Below are 20,058 nucleotides of genomic sequence, written 5' to 3'. Positions count from 1 at the left end.
CATGGGGAACCTTATCAAACTCCTTACTACAATCTAGTTGCACCACATCCACTGTTCCACCATCATCACTGTGCTTTGTCACATTCTCAAAGAATTCAATCTGGCGCATGGGGTATGATCTGCCACAAAGACATCTTTGGTTTTTGTCTAATTTTCTTTGCATTTCACTTAGTCTAAGCAAAATGAATTCATGTAAATAGAAAAAAAATGTTAACCTCAAATTCTCAGCTGAATCTTCTGGCATTGGAGCAACAGTCTGCACTGCTGGAAGATTCTTGCTGGTGGCACCATTCACAAAGCTGGAAGAGGAAGAGGAGGAAGAAGTGGAAGCAGCCTCTGCAGCACCTATTTAAGACAGCATTCAAGAATGATGGATCAATTACACTGCAGTACATCAATGTAGCCATGTAATTCAAGCACATTAACAGAAGGGTATACTGAGTTTGGATGGTGTACTAATAAGTAAGTTGATATACAAGAATAAATTTATCTAATTATTTGCTACTATTTTTCCTGAGGTAACTGGTCTAATATCTTACATTACACTTAACATCTCAGTAGAAACAACAACAATCTAATCAAAACTACTGAAATAACCCTGGCCTGGCCACTTTATATTTTTAATATACGATAAAAGGAAACACTTTCACAACTTCAAAGCAGCCTGATGGAATTTACAATCAATAAAGCAATTATGAACTGGAGACATCTTTAATGTAGGAAAAGCAGTGGCCTATTTACAAACAGCAACCTTTCACAAACAGCAAAATGATAATGATTAGATAATCTATTTTTCATGACTTTTGTTAAATGGATACCAATGTTCAGTAGCATTTGTTAATTTGCTTTTCTGCTGGCCTAGACATCTAGAACCTTCTAGGTTTAAACGTATCCATTCTCTCAGTTGTCTCTATTATATGTGTGCTAATGACAATGATTTCCAAGCACATGCTTCTAAGATATCCTTTTCTTGGAACAGTGCAGTTACTCTATACCACTGCTGACAGAGCCATTAGCTATGTCTCAGCTATTTCCTGCATTTCCTTCCCTCTTCCTGGGATGAGGAAAAACATCATTGGGGTGTTCTTCCTTGCAGAACACCCCAATATTCTCCCAGTCAAAGCAAAGCAAATGCTCTCACATTTCACCTCCTAATTATCTGCATTTAACAGATTACTCTTCTCAATTTATACCACCATCAAGGAGATCTGGTGATCAGATACATTTTGACCCTCCTTGCCTTGTCAGGATTCCAAATAAATGATTATTTTTGAAACTCTCCAATTCCCTTCTTATGGCATTTGACTACGCAGCTCTCTTTCACTTCACCAGCGAGGAGATTAACGCAATAGAAAGGAAGGACATTAGCCGGAAGGATGTGGAATCAATACGGGTAGAGCTGCATAACACTAAGGGGCAGAAAATGCTGGTGGGAGTTGTGTACAGGCCACCTAACAGTAGTAGTGAGGTTGGGGATGGTATTAAACAGGAAATTAGAAACGTGTGCAATAAAGGAACAGCAGTTATAATGGGTGACTTCAATCTACATATAGATTAGGTGAACCAAATTGGAAAGGGTGCTGAGGAAGAGGATTTCTTGGAATGTATGCGGGATGGTTTTTTTGAACCAACATGTCGAGGAACCAACTAGAGAGCAGGCTATTCTAGACTGGGTATTGAGAATGAGGAAGGGTTAATTAGCAATCTTGTCGTGAGAGGCCCCTTGGGTAAGAGTGACCATAATATGGTGGAATTCTTTATTAAGATGGAGAGTGAAGGGTAATTTTGAAGGTATGAGACGTGAATTAGCTAAGATAGACTGGAAAATGACACTTAAAGGGTTGACGGTGGATATGCAATGGCAAGCATTTAAAGATCGCATGGATGAACTACAACAATTGTTCATCCCAGTTTGGCAAAAGAATAAATCAAGGAAGGTAGTGCACCCGTGGCTGACAAGGGAAATTAGGGATAGTATCAATTTCAAAGAAGAAGCATACAAATTAGCCAGAAAAAGTGGCTCACTGAGGACTGGGAGAAATTCAGAGTCCAGCAGAGGAGGACAAAGGGCTTAATTAGGAAGGGGAAAAAAGATTATGAGAGAAAACTGGCAGGGAACATAAAAACTGACTGTAAAAGCTTTTATAGATATGTGAAGAGAAAAAGATTGGTTAAGACAAATGTAGGTCCCCTACAGACAGAAACAGGTGAATTGATTATGGGGAGCAAGGACATGGCAGACCAATTGAATAACTACTTTGGTTCTGTCTTCACTAAGGAGGACATAAATAATCTTCCGGAAATTGTAGGGGAAGAGGATCCAGTGAGATGGAGGAACTGAGGGAAATACATGTTAGTAGGGAAGTGGTGTTAGGTAAATTGAAGGGATTAAAGGCAGTTAAATCCCCAGGGCCAGGTGGTCTGCATCCCAGAGTGCTTAAGGAAGTAGCCCAAGAAATAGTGGATGCATTAGTGATAATTTTTCAAAACTCTTTAGATTCTGGATTAGTTCCTGAGGATTGGAGGGTGGCTAATGTAACCCCACTTTTTAAAAAAGGAGGGAGAGAGAAACCAGGGAATTATAGACCGGTTAGCCTGACATCGGTGGTGGGGAAAATGCTAGAGTCAGTTATCAAAGATGTGATAACAGCACATTTGGAAAGCGGTGAAATCATCGGACAAAGTCAGCATGGACTTGTGAAAGGAAAATTATGTCTGACGAATCTCATGGAATTTTTTGAGGATGTAACTGGTAGAGTGGATAGGGAAGAACCAGTGGATGTGGTATATTTGGATTTTCAAAAGGCTTTTGACAAGGTCCCACACAGGAGATTAGTGTGCAAAATTAAAGCACACAGTATTGGGGGTAAGGTATTGATGTGGATAGAGAATTGGTTGGCAGACAGGAAGCAAAGAGTCGAAATAAACGGGACCTTTTCAGAATGGCAGGCAGTGACTAGTGGGGTACCACAAGGCTCAGTGCTGAAACTCCAGTTGTTTACAATATATATTAATGACTTAGATGAGGGAATTAAATGCAGCATCTCCAAGTTTGCGGATGACACGTAGCTGGGCGGCGATGTTAGCTGTGAGGAGGATGCTAAGAGGATGCAGGGTGACTTGGATAGGTTAGGTGAGTGGGCAAATTCGTGGCAGATGCAATTTAATGTGGATAAATGTGAGGTTATCCACTTTGGTGGGAAAAACAGGAAAACAGATTATTATCTGAATGGTGGCCGATTAGGAAAAGAGGAGGTGAAACGAGACCTGGGTGTCATTATACACCAGTCATTGAAAGTGGGCATGCAGGTACAGCAGGCGGTGAAAAAGGCGAATGGTATGCTGGCATTCATAGCAAGAGGATTCAAGTACAGGAGCAGGGAGGTACTACTGCAGTTGTACAAGGCCTTGGTGAGACCACACCTGGCGTATTGTGTGCAGTTTTGGTCCCCTAATCTGAGGAAAGACATTCTTGCCATAGAGGGAGTACAAAGAAGGTTCACCAGATTGATTCCTGGGATGGTAGGACTTTCATATGATGAAAGACTGGATCGACTACGCTTACACTCGTTGGAATTTAGAAGATTGAAGGAGGATCTTATTGAAACATATAAAATCCTAAAGCGATTGGACAGGCTAGATGCAGGAAGATTGTTCCCGATGTTGGGGAAGTCCAGAATGAGGGGTCACAGTTTGAGGATAAAGGGGAAGCCTTTTAGGACCGAGATTAGGAAAAACTTCTTCACACAGAGAGTGGTGAATCTGTGCAATTCTCTGCCACAGGAAACAGTTAGGCCAGTTCATGGGCTATACTTAAGAGGGAGTTAGATATGGCACTTGTGGCTAAAGGGATCAGGGGGTATGGGGGGAAGGCTGGTACAGGGTTCTGAGTTGGATGTTCAGCCATGATTATACTGAATGGCGGTGCAGGCTCGAAGGGCTGAATGGCCTACTCCTGCACCTATTTTCTATGATTCTATGTTTCCCAATATAGTCATAGTCATACTTTATTGATCCCAGGATACAGATATTGTTTGTATACAGGGATACAAACAATATTTCCAGGTGAAGCATGGTTTTATTTGCCCTTTCTTCCAATCTAATGCATTGCAATTAATGGTCACAATGTAGTCTCCACATCTGTAGGGACATCAAATACAGAATGGGTGCTGACTTGCAGAAAACCACCACTGAGTCTGCAAAACAATCTTGAGTTTTCAATTGCCCCCGACATTTGAATTCTCCATTGCACTGCCTATTCCCATTCTAACCTATCTGGTTGTAGTATATTACACTGTTCCAATCAAGTCCAACCTGCACCTCATCCTCTGTGGTCTTTTAGACTCAATAACAGATTTAGAACAAGACAGTGCAGGTGCAGGTATAGTTTCTCTCTCCATACCATGCATCTGCGGGACGTTTCCACATTTTCCTTTTGGTTTCAGATCTTGCATTACATAAATTTTATGTTTCTTTCTTAGTTTACTCTATCTCTAAATGTTCCCAGTAAGCAGATAGCTGTTCCACAAATGAGACCACTTGAGCAACTTTAGCCTCACGCTAACAAGATGGTAACTTCATCTTATTCATCACTCCCTTCTCTCCAACACAAAAGAAATGTGCTTTCCCAGTCTGATGAAGGGTCCCTGACTTGAAACATCAACAGGTATTTCCACTGATACTGCCTGATCTACCAATGCTTTAGTATTTTGTTTTTGAATGTTCTGTCAGATTCTTTCCCAATAGTTTAGCCAATATTTCCAAGTAAATGCCTACTTATTCGATATATGTTTGTATTTGCTATGCTCAGGTAAGCTAAGAGTAAACAATCATAGATACAGAGATAGCTAAGGCATTAAATAAATAAATACATTTCAAAATCTGAATGCAAATAATAATAAATGGTCATTGAATCTGCAAGAGAATTCTTGACCAAGTTCTGAATCTGTTTCATAACATAAGCTCCAAGTAGTGGTTCACTGAAACCAGCCGCATCTGGTAACCACTTTAAGAAGATAAAAACATTATAAACGTCAGTAGAGTATGAAGCACCAGCAAGTATCATCTTAGTAAACACAGGCTCCTTTCTCTGTATGATCATGACATGTCATTACCATCTAATTTGGGGAAACAGCAAATATAGTCAACAGATAACCAACAAATCTTTTGCGTGCATCCTTGTGATGATTGGGCAATTAGCTGAGATCCTTCATTTGGACTGGAATGTCCAGATTCTCAGTTCAGGTGAAGAGTCTCAACTGTAGGGATGTTGACTGTCCATTTCCCTCCACGATGCTGCCTGACCAACTGAGTACCCTCCATCACCTCTCATGTGTCCTCTGATGGAAAAACTTAGTTCGATATACTTGAAATAATAGGGACAAGGTAACATGAAGGAACATTTTGTAAAGATGTGTAACAAACACATTACACAATTAAGAGAAACTAGATCATTCTGGTTCATTTTGATCATTCTTTCAATATTTAAAATAAGATTTCATAAATATTATACTGAGCGTGTAATATTAACTGCTTTGGAAATACTTCTGCTCACACTTAAAGCTATCCATTAAAGTTAATACAAAAAAAAACAAAATTGCCTTGGTTCGGTGCATAATGTTATACATTTTGCACTGAGCCAAGGTAAATGTATGGTCATAACATTTCACAATAAACAAAATCTATTTCTATTTCAACTCCTGATTCAATTGTTTAATGAATTGCTTAACTTTTATAACTAGATCTTTGTTTACTGTACCTGTAGTATTTATCATACTTTTTGGTGTGGCTGCTGCAGGAGAAATTATATTCGTTGCACTCCCAGTGACAAGACTAGCAGAACTAGAGCCACCAACTGTATTGATGGCCAGGCTCCCTGGTGGAGGTTTCTTTACTGGAACAACAACGCTCCTAATAAAACAGGGAAAAAAGTGTGTTAAATTTGCCATAGAACATAGCACAGCACAGTGCAGGCCCTTCAGCCCACATTGTTATGCTGACCTTTTAACTTACCCCATAATCAATCTACATAGCCCTCCATTTTTCTTTCATCCAGATGTCTATCTAGGAGTCTCTTAAATATCCCTAGTGTATATACCACTATTGGCTGTGCTTTCCATGCAGTTACCACTCTTTGTAAAAAACTTACCTCTGACATTCCCCCCTCCCACCCCTATACTCATCTCCAATCACCTTAAAATTATTATTAGCCATAGCCACTCTGGGAAAAAGGTGCTGTTTGAACACTTTATCTATGCCTCTTATCATCTTATACTACTGATTTATCATCCTCTCATGAAAATGCCAGTTTATCCTCTGCATCAAGCATCTGCAAATATTTACTACTCTTTATAAGGAAAAAGAGAAATCCATTAGCTACAGATACCAAGAGTATAGAGACCTAAAAGTGGATACCAGGTAACTACAAATAGAGGAAAATAAATAGAAGTACACTGTGAACAAATAATGCTTTTCTGGAAACAATAATACACATATACAGTATGTGCCAAATAGCTTGTTCCTATGCATTATACAGTGCATACAAAAAGTGTTCAGCCCCCTTAGAAGCTTCCATGTTTTATTGTTTTATAACATAAAATCACAGTGGATTTAATTTGGCTTCTTTTGACACTGAGCCACACAAAAAGACTCTGGGCCAGGTACTCTGACTGGACCAGATGCTCTCCTTGGATTCACTCTCTTGAAGGCAACCTGCACGTCATCTTCAGATGCTGAGACCAAAGGAACACTGGGAGACATGGGGGTGCATGATGGTTCCTCCCTGTTCTGGTGGTCAAAGCGAGCATAGAAGGCATTGCGCTCATCTAGAAGCGAAGGTCTCCTGTCCTCTATGTCGCAAGATTTTGCTTTGTAGGAAGTTATGGCATTCAAACCAGGCCACAGGTGTCAAGCTCCTCGTTAATTCCAGTCTAGTCTAGAATCTCCACTTTACCCAAGAGATAGCTTTCTGGAGATTATACCTGGACTTCTTGTAACATTATTGATCTCCAGACTTGAATGCTTTTGATCTGGCTCTCAACAGGTTCCAGATTTCATTGTTCCTCTAGGGCTCCTGATTGGGGAAAACCCTGAATGATTTTGTGGGGATACTCTCATCCACAGCTGTTTTAATGAAGTCTGTAACGACCCTGGTGTAGTCATTCAGGTCCTCAGATGAGTTTGTGAATGTAGCCTAGTCCACTGACTCAAGGCAATCCTGTAACCATTCCTCAGCCTCCTGCAACCACCTTTTGGTTGTTTTGATCTCTGAAGCCTTACTCTTTAGGCTCTGTCTGTATGCAGGTAGGAGGAGTACAGCCAAATGATCCAACTTGCCAAAATGCAGTCTCCGAAAAGAACGATAGGCATTTCTTATTATAGTTAACAGTGGCCTAATTTCTTGGGACCTCTGGTGCAACAGGTTACATGGTGGTGATAAATGGGCATGGTTATCTTCAAACAGGCCATGGTTAAAGTTGCTGACTATAATTTGAAATGCGTCAGGATGGGCTGTTTCTTGTTTACAGACAGCATTGTGCAGTTTCGCGAGTGCTTATAATTGGCCGCTGGCAGTATGTAAACTGCAGTCAGGATCACAGATGAGAACTCTCAAGGCAAATAGAATAGTCCATATTTAATTCTTAGTTGTTCTAAGTCAGGGGAACAAGAAGTTGACATAAACCCAATGTCCGTGCACCAGCAAGAAATGACTAAAAACCATGTGAATCATTATGAATTGTTATTTGGAAAACAAGAATATTGACGTTATATCCAAATCAAAGGTGATGATTAATCAGCATATAGGAGGGAAATTAAAAATCTGGCTGAGTGGTGCCACAACAACTTCTCACTCAATATCAGCAAGACCAAGGAGCTGATTATTGACCTCAGGAGGAGGAAACCAGAGCTAATCCCCTTCAGGGAGATCAGAGGTAGCAAGGGTCAGCAACTTTAAAATCCTCAGTGTTATCATTTCAGTGGATCTATTCTGGGCCCAGCATGCAAGTGCAATTACAAAGAAAGCACACCAGCAATTCTACTTCCTTACAAGTTTGCAAAGTTTTAGCATGATATCTAAAACTTTGACAAACTTCCAGAGATGTGTGGTGGAGAGTTTATTGACAGATTGCATCATAGCCTGGTATGGAAACACCAACGTCCTTGAACAGAAAACCCTACAAAAAGTAATGGATATGGCCTAGACAATCCTGCGCAAAGCCCTCTCCACCACTGAACACATCTATAGAAACTGCTATTGCAGGAGAGCAGCATCCATCATCACGGATCCCCATTATGCAATCTATGCTCTCTTCTTGTTGCTGCCATCAGGAAGAAGGTACATGAGCCTCAAGATCACACACCAAGTTCAGGAATAGTTATTACTCCCCAACCACAGGCTCTTGAACCACACGCATAACTTCAATCACCCCAAGGACTCTTTATCTCATGTTGTCAATATTTATTGTTTATTTATTTATTATTACTTTTATTTTCTGCTTTTGTATTTGCATTACCTGCTGTCCTTTGTACATTGGCTGTTTGCCTGTCCTATTGGGTGTGGTCTTTCATTGATTATTTCGTGTTTCTTAGATTTATCGGGCATGGCCTCAAAAAAACGAATCTCAGGGTTACATATGTTTAACATGTATGTACTTCAATAATAAATTTACTTTGGAATTTGAATATTAACTATAATGGTTCATTTGTGATATACAGGAGGCTCAGCTCATTCAAGCAAACAACTGGGCAAGAAGCAAAAGCAGATGCTGCCACACCAGGACCAGTACCAGGTACTTTTATAAATTGTGTTTAGCGAAGTTACCCAAGCAAAGAAAATTGACAGGAGCATCATCACATATGCCTTCTGAGATAAACTAGATATCTAAAAACTTAGGCAAAGAGCTAGAAAAAAAGAAAGCTGTATACTCAGGTGAAGACATTTACATTGAATAGGTTAGGACTGTATTCCTTAGAACATCAAAGATTGAGAGGGGATTTGATTAAGGTATACAAAATTATAAGTGGTATAGATAGGGTAAATGCAAGCAGGCTTTTTCTACTGAGGTTGGGTGCGATCACAACTAGAGATCATGGATTAAGAGTGAAAGGTGAAAAGTGTAAGGGGCACATGAGCGGAAACTTCTTCACTCAGAGGGTCATGACAGCGTGGAATGAGCACTGAATGTGAGTTCAATTTCAGTGTTTAAGTTTGGATAGGTACATGGATGGTAGGGGTATGGAGGGCTATGGTTCCAGTGCAGGTCAATGGGAGAATGCAGTTTAAATGTTTCAACAAGGATTAGACGGGCTAAAGGACATGTTTCTGTGCTTGTCTCTATGACTCCATGACTCTACATGGAAATTCAAAGTTTGAGGCTAACGTTGCTGAAATGATGATTTAATTAAAATTGGAGGTGTATAAAGTCTCAGAATTGAAACAATATGTATTGGAGGATCAAAAGGCTAAAGGAAATGAGACAGCATAAGTAAGACCATGAAGGGAGATGAAAATCTAAGCAAATGTTTAATCAGGGGCCGAAGTAAGGCAGCAAGCACAAGATGACATGTGAATAGAATAAATTTACTTTGATTTCCTTTGATTTTTAATCATTTAAAATATAGAGGCTCACACATTGATATCTTCAGGTCACAGCTTTGTGAAAGAGAAAACTTCTTTAGCAGTTAGTTTAATTTTTTGAGATGGAGGGTTTAGTTCATTGAGTTATAATCCTGAGTGAAATATCTGAATTTTTGAGCGTACTGAGTGATCTCAGATACATAAAGGCAATGATAAGATTGGCCTATTAGGAATCACTTGGAATAGTCTGTAATCAGTCTTTAGGAAGAGCTTCAGCAACAGATGCACTGGAGCAAGAGATACAAGTCTAGTTATTTTATAGAGGCGGACATAGCTGGATAGACATAGAACATAGAATAGTACAGCACAGTACAGGCCCTTCGGCCCACAATGTTGTGCCGATCCTCAAACCCTGCCTCCCATATAAGCCCCCACCTTAGCTTCCTCCATATACCTGTCTAGTAGTCTCTTAAACTTCACTAGTGTATCTGCCTCCACCACTGACTCAGGCAGTGCATTCCATGCACCAACCACTCTCTGAGTAAAAAACCTTCCTCTAATATCCCCCTTGAACTTCCCACCCCTTACCTTAAAGCCATGTCCTCTTGTATTGAGCAGTGGTGCCCTGGGGAAGAGGCACTGGCTATCCACTCTATCTATTCCTTTTATTATCTTGTACACCTCTATCATGTCTCCTCTCATCCTCCTTCTCTCCAAAGAGTAAAGCCCTAGCTCCCTTAATCTCTGATCATAATGTATACTCTCTAAACCAGGCAGCATCCTGGTAAATCTCCTCTGTACCCTTTCCAATGCTTCCACATCCTTCCTATAGTGAGGTGACCAGAGCTGGACACAGTACTCCAGGTGTGGCCTAACCAGAGTTTTATAGAGCTGCATCATTACATCGCGACTCTTAAACTCTATCCCCCGACTTATGAAAGCTAACACCCCATAAGCTTTTTTAACTACCCTATCCACCTGTGAGGCAACTTTCAGGGATCTGTGGACATGTACCCCGAGATCCCTCTGCTCCTCCACACTACCAAGTATCCTGCCATTTACTTTGTACTCTGCCTTGGAGTTTGGCCTTCCAAAGTGTACCACCTCACACTTCTCTGGGCTGAACTCCATCTGCCACTTCTCAGCCCACTTCTGCATCCTATCAATGTCTCTCTGCAATCTTTGACAATCCTCTACACTATCTACAACACCACCAACCTTTGTGTCGTCTGCAAACTTGCCAACCCACCCTTCTACCCCCACATCCAGGTCGTTAATAAAAATCACGAAAAGTAGAGGTCCCAGAACAGATCCTTGTGGGACACCACTGGTCACAATCCTCCAATCTGAATGTACTCCCTCCACCACCACCCTCTGCCTTCTGCAGGGAAGCCAATTCTGAATCCACCTGGCCAAACTTCCCTGGATCCCATGCCTTCAAACTTTCTGAATAAGCCTACCGTGTGGAATCTTGTCAAATGCCTTACTAAATCCATATAGATCACATCCACTGCACTACCCTCATCTATATGCCTGGTCACCTCCTCAAAGAACTCTATCAGGCTTGTTAGATGTGTGGTGTAGATTCATCAAGGGATCAAATATGACACCCAATCTGGTCCTTCTTACACAACCAACATAAAGGGATAGAGTGAAGAGTGATCTACTAGGGAACACAGCTTGTGGTTTGTATTACCAATATTTTGTTGCAGGAAAGTTTTTATTGTGAACATTAAGGATATCCATTACTCAAAAATTCAGATATTTCACTCAAGATTATAACTCAATGAACAAAACCCTCCAGCTCAAAAACTTAAACTGCTAAAGAAGTTTTCTCTTTCACAATGACTTGAAGATATCAATGTGTGATCCTCCGTATTTTAAATGATTAAAAACTAAAGGAAATCAAAGTAAATTTATTATCAAGGTACATATATGTCACCATTTACAACCATGACATTCATTTTCTTGTGGGAATACACAGTAAATCCAAGAATCAATGAAAGACCACACCCAACAGGATGGACAAACAACCAATGTGCAAAGGACAACAAACTGCGCAAATATGAAATATAAATAATAACAATAATGATAAATAAAAAAATAAACATTAAATATCAAGAACATGAGATGAAGAATCCTTGAAAGTGAGTCCATAGGTTGCGAGAACAGTTCAGTAATAGTGCAAGTGAAGCTGAGTGAAGATATCCTCACGGGTTCAAGAGCCTGATGGCTGAGGGGTAATAACTGTTATGGAACCTGGTGCTGTGGGTCCTAAAGGTCCTGAAACAGCACTCCGAGTAGATGCGCTCAGTGGTGGTGAGGACTTTACCCATGATGGACTGAGCAATATTCACTACATTTTGTAGGATTTTCTGTTCAAGGGCATTGGTGTTTCCATACCAGGTTGCGATGCAACCAGCCAATAAACTCTCCATACATCTACAGAAGTTTATCAAAGTTTTATGTCATGCCAAAACTTCGCAAAATTCTAAGGAAGTAAAGGCACTGCTGTGCTTTCTTCATAATCGTACTTGCACATTGGGCCCGTGACAGACCTTCTGAAGTGCTAACACCAAGGAATTTAAAGTTGTTGATCCTCTTCACTTCCGATCAGCTCATGAACCTCCGGTTTCCTCCTCCTATAAGTTAATAAACAGTTTCTTGGTATTGCTGACATTAACAGACGTTATTGTTGAGATATTACTCAGCTAGAATTTCATTCTCCCTCCTATACACTGACACCACTTTTGGTCACCATCAGTGGTGTCGTCAGCAAACTTAAATATAGCATTGGTACTGTGCTTAGCCTCACAGTCGTAAGTACAAAGCATGTAGAACAGGGAGGTAAGCAGGCAGCCTAGTAGTGCACTCGTGTTATTGGAGATTGTGAAGGAAATGTTGTTGCCAATCTGAAGTGACTATGGTCTGCAAGTGAGGGGATGATAATGTTGAAAGCCAAGCTGTAGTCAATGAAGAGCATCCTAATGCATGCGTGGCATCTGCTGTGGACCTGCTGTGCCAGTAGGCAAATTGGGGTGCATCCAAAGCACTTCTGAGGCAGGAGTTGATGTTTCATCCAGCAACCTCTAAGTACTTCAGCACAGTGGATATAAGTGCTACTGGACAATAGTCATTAAGGCAGATTACCATATTCTTCTTAGGCACTGGTATAATTAAAGCATGTCTGAAGCAGAATGGTACCTCAGACTGCCAAAGCAAGATGTTAAAGATATTGGTGAATACTCTAGCCAAGTAACAACATCTCCTTCACAATTTCCATTTGCAGAAGTGCACCTCAAGGCTGTGTGCTTAGCCCCCTGCTCTAATTGGTTTATACTTATGACTGTGAAGCTAAACATAACTCCAGTGCCAATTCCGGTCAAGATGGCACCTGCGCACAAACTCCTTTGGTTGACATCTTCTGAATAGATCATAAAACCATATTTCACTTCTTTTATATATGTTATGTTTGTTTTTTCAACTTGAATGTGATTCTGGAACTGTTGGAGCCTGTGATTTGCTGTTTGGAGATTGTTTGGGTATTTCAGCATGCGCAAACATCGTGATGAGAAGACTCCATTTCACCAATTAAAGCTTCTATTGTTCGCTGATCAATGCAACAGGGGAAATTGAAACGTCAAGGCGAATGTGGAAAATGAGTGCCGGCTGCCTGCCTTTTGATTGCTGGAGGATCACTCTGCTACAGAGAGGGGCGACTGCCTTTTGATCACTTGTGGGATTGCTCCTGTCGGATAGAGGAGACTGACTTTTGATCACTGGTGGGATCACTCTGCTACGGAGCAGGGAAACTGTCTTCTGATCACTGGTGGAATCACTCTGCTACAGAGAGGGGAGACTGCCTTTTGATCACTGGTGGGATTGTTCTGCTACGGAGAGGGGAGACTACCTTTTGATTGCTGGAGGATTGTTGTGCTGTGGAGAGGGGAGACTGCCTCTGTGCCGGGGAATGTTACCCGGGTATTCTGTGTGTTGGATATGGACTTGAACTATATACCATTTTCAGTCTTAGTTTTTTTATTATTCTGTGTTTTTCACCTGATCTTTCTCATTTTTTTATGTGCGGGGAGGGGAATTTAGGGGTCGATGTGGCTGTTTCATTTTTGTTTGTTTTTTTTTGTGCAGGGAGCAGGGATTTGGGGGTTGATGATTTTGCTGCCGTTCTTTTCTTTCTTGGTTTTGTGGTCACCTGGAGAAGAATTTCAGAGTTTTATACTTCGATAATAAAAGAGCCTTTGAATTTTTGAACTTTTGCACACTCAGCCAGGCACCTCATCTGGGCCGGATGCTTTTCATGGGTTCACAATCCTGAAGGATGCTCTCACATCGGCCTCAGAGACTGAAATCACAGGGTCATTGGGTGTTGCAGGAGTTTGTGAAGATCTCTCCATGTTTTGATGGTCATATGAGCATAGAGACCAATGAGTTCATCTGGAAGTGAAGCGCCATCATCATCTATGTCACTTGGTTTTATTTTGTAAGAGGTAATAGCATTCAAGCCCTGCCACAGCTGTCATGCAACCCCAAATGACTAAACTTTGGTCTGGAATTGCTACTTCACACGTGAAATGGCTTTCTGGAGATTGCACCTGGACGTCTTGTATCTTTCTTTGTTGCCAAACCTGAATGCCACTGATCTGGCCCTGAGCAGATTGCAGACCTCATGGTTCATCCAGGGCTTCTGGCTGGGGAAGACGCTGAATGATTTTGTGGGGACAACTTGAATACTACTGTCTTAGTAAACTATGTGACAACAGTGATATATTCGTTCACATCTTCTGATGAATCCTTGAACACAGCCCAGTCCACCAACTTGAAGCAATCCGCAGTTGCTCCTCTATCTCCCGCAAACACCTCTTTGTTGTCTCTGCAGCTTTTCTCTTGAAGCTTTTGCTTGTACACAGGTAAGAGAAGGACAGCCAAGTGATCAGATTTCCCACAATGTTGCCTAGGCATAGAATGGTAGGCAATCCTAATTGTAGGATAGCACTGGTCTAGTATGTTGGGACCATGGTGCTGCAAGTAATATGCTGCAGAGATTTCTTCAAACAAGCCTGATTGAAATCCTCAATTATAATTTGAAATGCATTTGGGTGGTAGTTTCTTGTTTCATGATCGCAGCATTCAATATCCTAAGTGCCTGCTTAATGATGTCTTTCGGCAGTATGTAAACTGCAGTCAGGATCACGGAGGAGAACTTCTCTTGGTAAGGAGAATGGTTGAAACTTAATCTTTGGATGTTCCAGGTCAGCAGTACAAGACTGTGACAAGTCCAAGACTGCTGCCTCCGAGCACCACAGAGAGCTTATCGTGAAACACAGACCCCCACCTTTTGCCTTCTCTGAACTAGCAGTTTGGTCAAGTCTGTGCATCAAGAAGCCCCTGGATCTGATTGCTGAATCCAATGTATTCAGAGTGAGCCATGTCTTCATGAAAGAAAGAATGTAGCAATTCCTCATTTCCTTCTGAAAGTAGAATCTTGCCCTCAGGTTCTCAATCTTGTTCTCCAGCGACTGTACATTTGCTAACAAGATGCTGGGTAGAACTTCCATTGCTTGGCGTTCCAGCCTGGCTTGTAGTTCTCCTCTCCTCCCTCTCTTCTGGCAATGGTGATGTATCTTCATCCATTTAAAAGTGCCATACCTGCATGCTTGAGCATTAAGTCCACCATGTCTTTTGGAAAATTTCAGGCTGCTGATTGCAGTGGGTGTAATTCAGAAGAGGTATGTTTAGAAGTTCTGTAATCAGCCTGCAACATGTTGCCATGGTTCACCGGTGCCATCTCATTAATCATGGATTATCAAGGATATTCATTATCATGGGTTATTTTTCCACAACCAAAGACCACAAGAATATTGTCCTGAAGAAGGGTCTTAGCACAAAATGTTGACTGTTTATTCATTTCCATAGATGCTGCCAGACATAGAAACATTGAAAATCTACAGCACATTACAGGCTCTTCCGCCCACAATGTTGTGCTGACCATGTAACAGACTCTAGAAGCTGCTTAGAATTTCCCCACTGCATAGCCCTCTATTTTACTAAGTTCCATATACCTATACATGGCTGTCTTTCAGATCGGGACAAGAAGAGCGGTGTGGGAACTGAATTCTGAAGGAAGGCAGTTTTTTTTTAAAAACTTCTTCGAGTGCAAGAAGGACGAGACTGCGCAGCCGCGTGACGTAGACAGGACAGTGCAGAGAGTTTAAAAAGGAAGGGTACTTCCAACGGCTGTCTTTTGGATCGGGACAACAAGAGCGACGTGGGAGCTGAATTCTGAAGGAAGGCAGTTTTTTAAAAAACTTCTTCGAGTGCAAGAAAGACAAGACTGCACAGGTGCGTGACACAGACAGGACAGCACGGAGAGTTTGAAAAGGAAGGGTACTTCCAACAGCTGTCTGTTGGATCAGGACAAGAAGAGCGGTGTGGGAGCTGAATTCTGAAGGAAGGCAGTTTTTTAAAAGAACTTCCTCGAGTGCAAGAAGGATGAGACTGCGCAGGCGCGTGAGATAGACAGGATAGCGCTGAGAGTTTAAAAAGGAGACCACCCGATACAGCAGGCAACGGAGTGAGTGGTAGCAGAGTGTAGGGCTTTGGCTTTAATGGGCTTCGGTGGTAACGGGAAGAGGCGAGGGCGAGGCACCAACTCTTTTTGCCCCCCCTTGGCAAATCGGCCCGGACAGACGGGAACAGCAGGGCTCACACAGCTAACGGTACCAGGTAACGGTTTAAAAAGGTCAAACACCAGGAATTCTGCAGATGCTGGAAATTCAAGCAACACACATCAAAGTTGCTGGTGAACGCAGCAGGCAGCATCTCTAGGAAGAGGTGCAGTCGACGTTTCAGGCCGAGACCCTTCGTCAGGACTAACTGAAGGAAGAGTTAGTAAGAGATCTGAAAGTGGGAGGGGGAGGGGGAGATCCAAAATGATAGGAGAAGACAGGAGGGGGAGGGATGGAGCCAAGAGCTGGACAGGTGATAGGCAAAAGGGATACAAGAGGATCATGGGACAGGAGGCCCAGGGAGAAGGAAAAGGGGGAAGGGGGGGGAAAAAACCCAGAGGATGGACAAGGGGTATAGTCAAAGGGACAGAGGGAGAAAAAGGAGAGAGAGAGAGAAAGAATGTGTGTATTAAAATAAATGACGGATGGGGTACAAGGGGGAGGTGGAGCATTAGCGGAAGTTAGAAAAGTCGATGTTCATGCCATCAGGTTGGAGGCTACCCAGACGGAATATAAGGTGTTGTTCCTCCAACCTGAGTGTGGCTTCATCTTTACTGTAGAGGAGACAGTGGAAAGACATATCAGAATGGGAATGGGATGGGGAATTAAAATGTGTGGCCACTGGGAGATCCTACTTTCTCTGGCGGACAGGGCGTAGGTGTTCAGCAAAACTATCTCCCAGTCTGCGTTGGGTCTCGCCAATATATAGAAGGCCACATCGGGAGCACTGGACGCAGTATATCACCCCAGCCGACTCACAGGTGAAGTGTCGCCTCACCTGGAAGGACTGTCTGGGGCCCTGAATGGTGGTAAGGGAGGAAGTGTAAGGGCATGTGTAGCACTTGTTCCGCTTACAAGGTTAAGTGCCAGGAGGGAGATCAGTGGGGAGGGATGGGGGGGGACGAGTGGACAAGGGAGTCACGTAGGGAGCGATCCCTGCAGAAAGCAGAGAGGTGGGGGGAGGGAAAGATGTGCTTAGTGGTGGGATCCTGTTGGAGGGGGCGGAAGTTACTGGTGGGGTGGTAGGTGAGGACCACCCCTAGTGGGGTGGCGGGAGGATGGAGTGAGAGCAGATGTGTGTGAAATGGGGGAGATGCGTTTGAGAGCAGAGTTGATGGTGGAAGAAAGGAAGCCCCTTTCTTTAAAAAAGGAGGACATCTCCCTCGTCCTGGAATGAAAAGCCTCATCCTGAGAGCAGATGCAGTGGAGACGGAGGAATTGCGAGAAGGGGATGGCATATTTGCAAGAGACAGGGTGAGTCAGTAGGCTTATAGCAGACATCAGTAGATAAGCTGTCTCCAGAGATACAGCCAGAAAGATCTAGAAAGGAGAGGGAGGTGTCGGAAATGGACCAGGTAAACTTGATGGCAGGGTGAAAGTTGGAGGCAAAGTTAATGAAGTCAACGAGCTCAGCATGCGTGCATGAAGCAGTGCCAATGCAGTCGTCAATGTAGCAAAGGAAAAGTGGGGGACAGATACCAGAATAGGTTTGGAACGTAGATTGTTCCATAAAGCCAACAAAAAGGCAGGCATAGCTAGGACCCATACGGGTGCCCATAGCTACACCTTTAGTTTGGAGGAAGTGGGAGGAGCCAAAGGAGAAAAAAGTTTGTCTGTTTGGTGAGGTAAATGGGTGAGAAGACTTATTTTTCCTGGTTCGTTCCTGTAGAATTAGATAGCATGCCTGCAGGGTTAGTGCTTTGTTCAGGGTGTCAGATGTGGGAATCCTGGGAGTCCTCCAGCCTCCCTGATGGCCACATCTGCACCAGATTCACCGAGATGCAGTTCCTCAGAGACCATGTTAGGGATCTGGAGCTGCAGCTTGATGACCTACTGTTTATTAGGGAAAGTGAAGAGGTGATAGACAGGAGCTACAGGGAGGTAGTCATTCCTAGGCTACAGGGGTCAGAAAACTGGGTGACTGTCAGGAGAGGGAAGGAAAATGCCTGGATAGTGGAGAGCACCCCTGTGGCTGTCCCCCTCAGCAACAAGTGTCTTATTCTGGATGCTGTTGTGGGGGATGATCTGACAGGGGATGCCCACGGTGACCAGGTCTCTGGCACTGAGCCTGGCGCTGTTGTGCAGGAGGAAAGGAGGGAGAAGAGGAATGCAATAGTCATTGGGGATTCCATAGTCAGGGGAACAGACAGGAGATTCTGTGAGCTTGATAGAGATACCCGCATGGTGTGTTCCTCCCAGGTGCCAGGGTATGGGATGTCTTGGATCGAGTCCATAATATTCTGAAGGGAAAGGGCGAGCAGCCAGTTGTCTTGGCACATGTTGGTACCAATGACATAGATAGGAGAAGCAAGAAGGTCCTGAAGAGAGATTCCTGGGAGTTAGGAAGGAAGCTGAGAAGCAGGACCTCCAGGGTAGTAATCTCGGGATTGCTACCTGTGCCACGTGCTAGCGAGGGCAAGAATAGTAGGATCAAGCAGATGAATGCGTGGCTGAGAGACTGGTGCAGGGGGCAGGGCTTCAGGTTCTTGGATCACTGGGATCTCTTCTGGGGGAAGTATGACCTGTTCAAAATGGACGGGTTACACCTGAACCTGAAGAGGACCAATATCCTGGTGGGAAGGTTTAATAGAGCTGTTAGGGAGGGTTTAAACTAATTTGGCAGGGGGATGGGAACCGGAATGATAGAACAGAGGAAGGGGAAAACAGAAATAAATCTAAGATAGTGAGCAGTAAAGATGTCAGGAAAGACAGGCAGGTGATGGGGCAAATTTGCAGCCATTGGGATAAGTTGCAGTGCAATAAAGTTTCAGTGCAATCAAAGCAAAAAGTACCAAATATTGGTCTTAAGGTGTGATACTCAAATGCACGCAGCATAAGGAATAAGGTGGATGATCTTGTCGTACAGCTACAGATTGGCAGGTATGATATTTTGGCCATGATTGAGACGTGGCTAAAGGATGCATGTCTCTGGGAGCTGAACGTCCAAGGATACAAGGTGTTATTGGAAGGATAGGCAGGTAGGTAGAGAGGGTGGCGTGGCTTTGTTGGTAAGAAATTATATCAAATAATTAGAAAGAGGTGACATAGGATCAGAAGGTGCAGAGTCTTTATGGGTTGAGCTAAGAAATTGCAGGGGTAAAAAGACCCTGATGGTAGTTATATACAGGCCTCCAAACAGCTACAGTGATGTGGACTACAAATTACAACTGGAAATAGAAAAGGCTTGTCAGAAGGGCAGTGTTATGATAATTGTGGGGGATTTTAACATGCAAGTGGATTGGGAAAATCAGGTCGGCACTGGATCTCAAGAGAGAGAATTTGTAGAATGTCTGCGAGATGGCTTTTTAGAACAACTTGTTGTTGAGCCCACTAGGGGATCGGCTGTATTGGATTGGGTATTGTGTAATGAACCAGAGGTGATTAGAGAGATTGAGGTGAAGCAACCCTTAGGAGGCAGTGATCATAACATGATTGAGTTCACTGTGAAATTTGAAAAAGAGAAGCCGAAATGCAATGTGTCGGTATTTCAGTGGAGTAAAGGAAATTACAGTGGCATGAGAGAGGAACTGGCCAAAGTTGACTGGAAAGGGACACTAGCGGGGAGGACGGCAGAGCAGCAGTGGCTGGAGTTTATGCGAGAAGTGAGGACATGCAAGACAGATATATTCCGAAAAAGAAGAAATTTTCCAATGGAAAAAGGATGTAACCGTGCCTGACAAGAGAAGTCAAAGCCAAAGTTAAAGCAAAGGGAAGGGCATACAAGGAAGCAAAAATTAG

The 20,058-nt window shown here is 42.8% G+C and overlaps 1 protein-coding gene across 4 annotated transcripts in view; it reads right to left on the bottom strand.

Moving 5' to 3' along the window:
* nbeaa (neurobeachin a) overlaps positions 1-20,058 on the bottom strand; it is an 868,656-nt gene that overhangs the window by 459,070 nt on the left and 389,528 nt on the right. For all 4 annotated transcript variants that reach the window (XM_063054331.1, XM_063054330.1, XM_063054328.1 and 1 more), the window contains 2 exons: positions 5,759-5,910; positions 216-345 (listed from right to left, as the gene is read on the bottom strand). In XM_063054331.1, coding sequence (XP_062910401.1) covers positions 216-345; positions 5,759-5,910 — 282 coding nt within the window. The remainder of the gene's footprint in view (positions 1-215; positions 346-5,758; positions 5,911-20,058) is intronic.

Source organism: Mobula hypostoma, chromosome 7 (genome assembly GCF_963921235.1).
Source record: "Mobula hypostoma chromosome 7, sMobHyp1.1, whole genome shotgun sequence".
Lineage (NCBI taxonomy): Eukaryota > Metazoa > Chordata > Chondrichthyes > Myliobatiformes > Myliobatidae > Mobula > Mobula hypostoma.
This window is presented reverse-complemented; position numbering and strand designations above follow the sequence as displayed.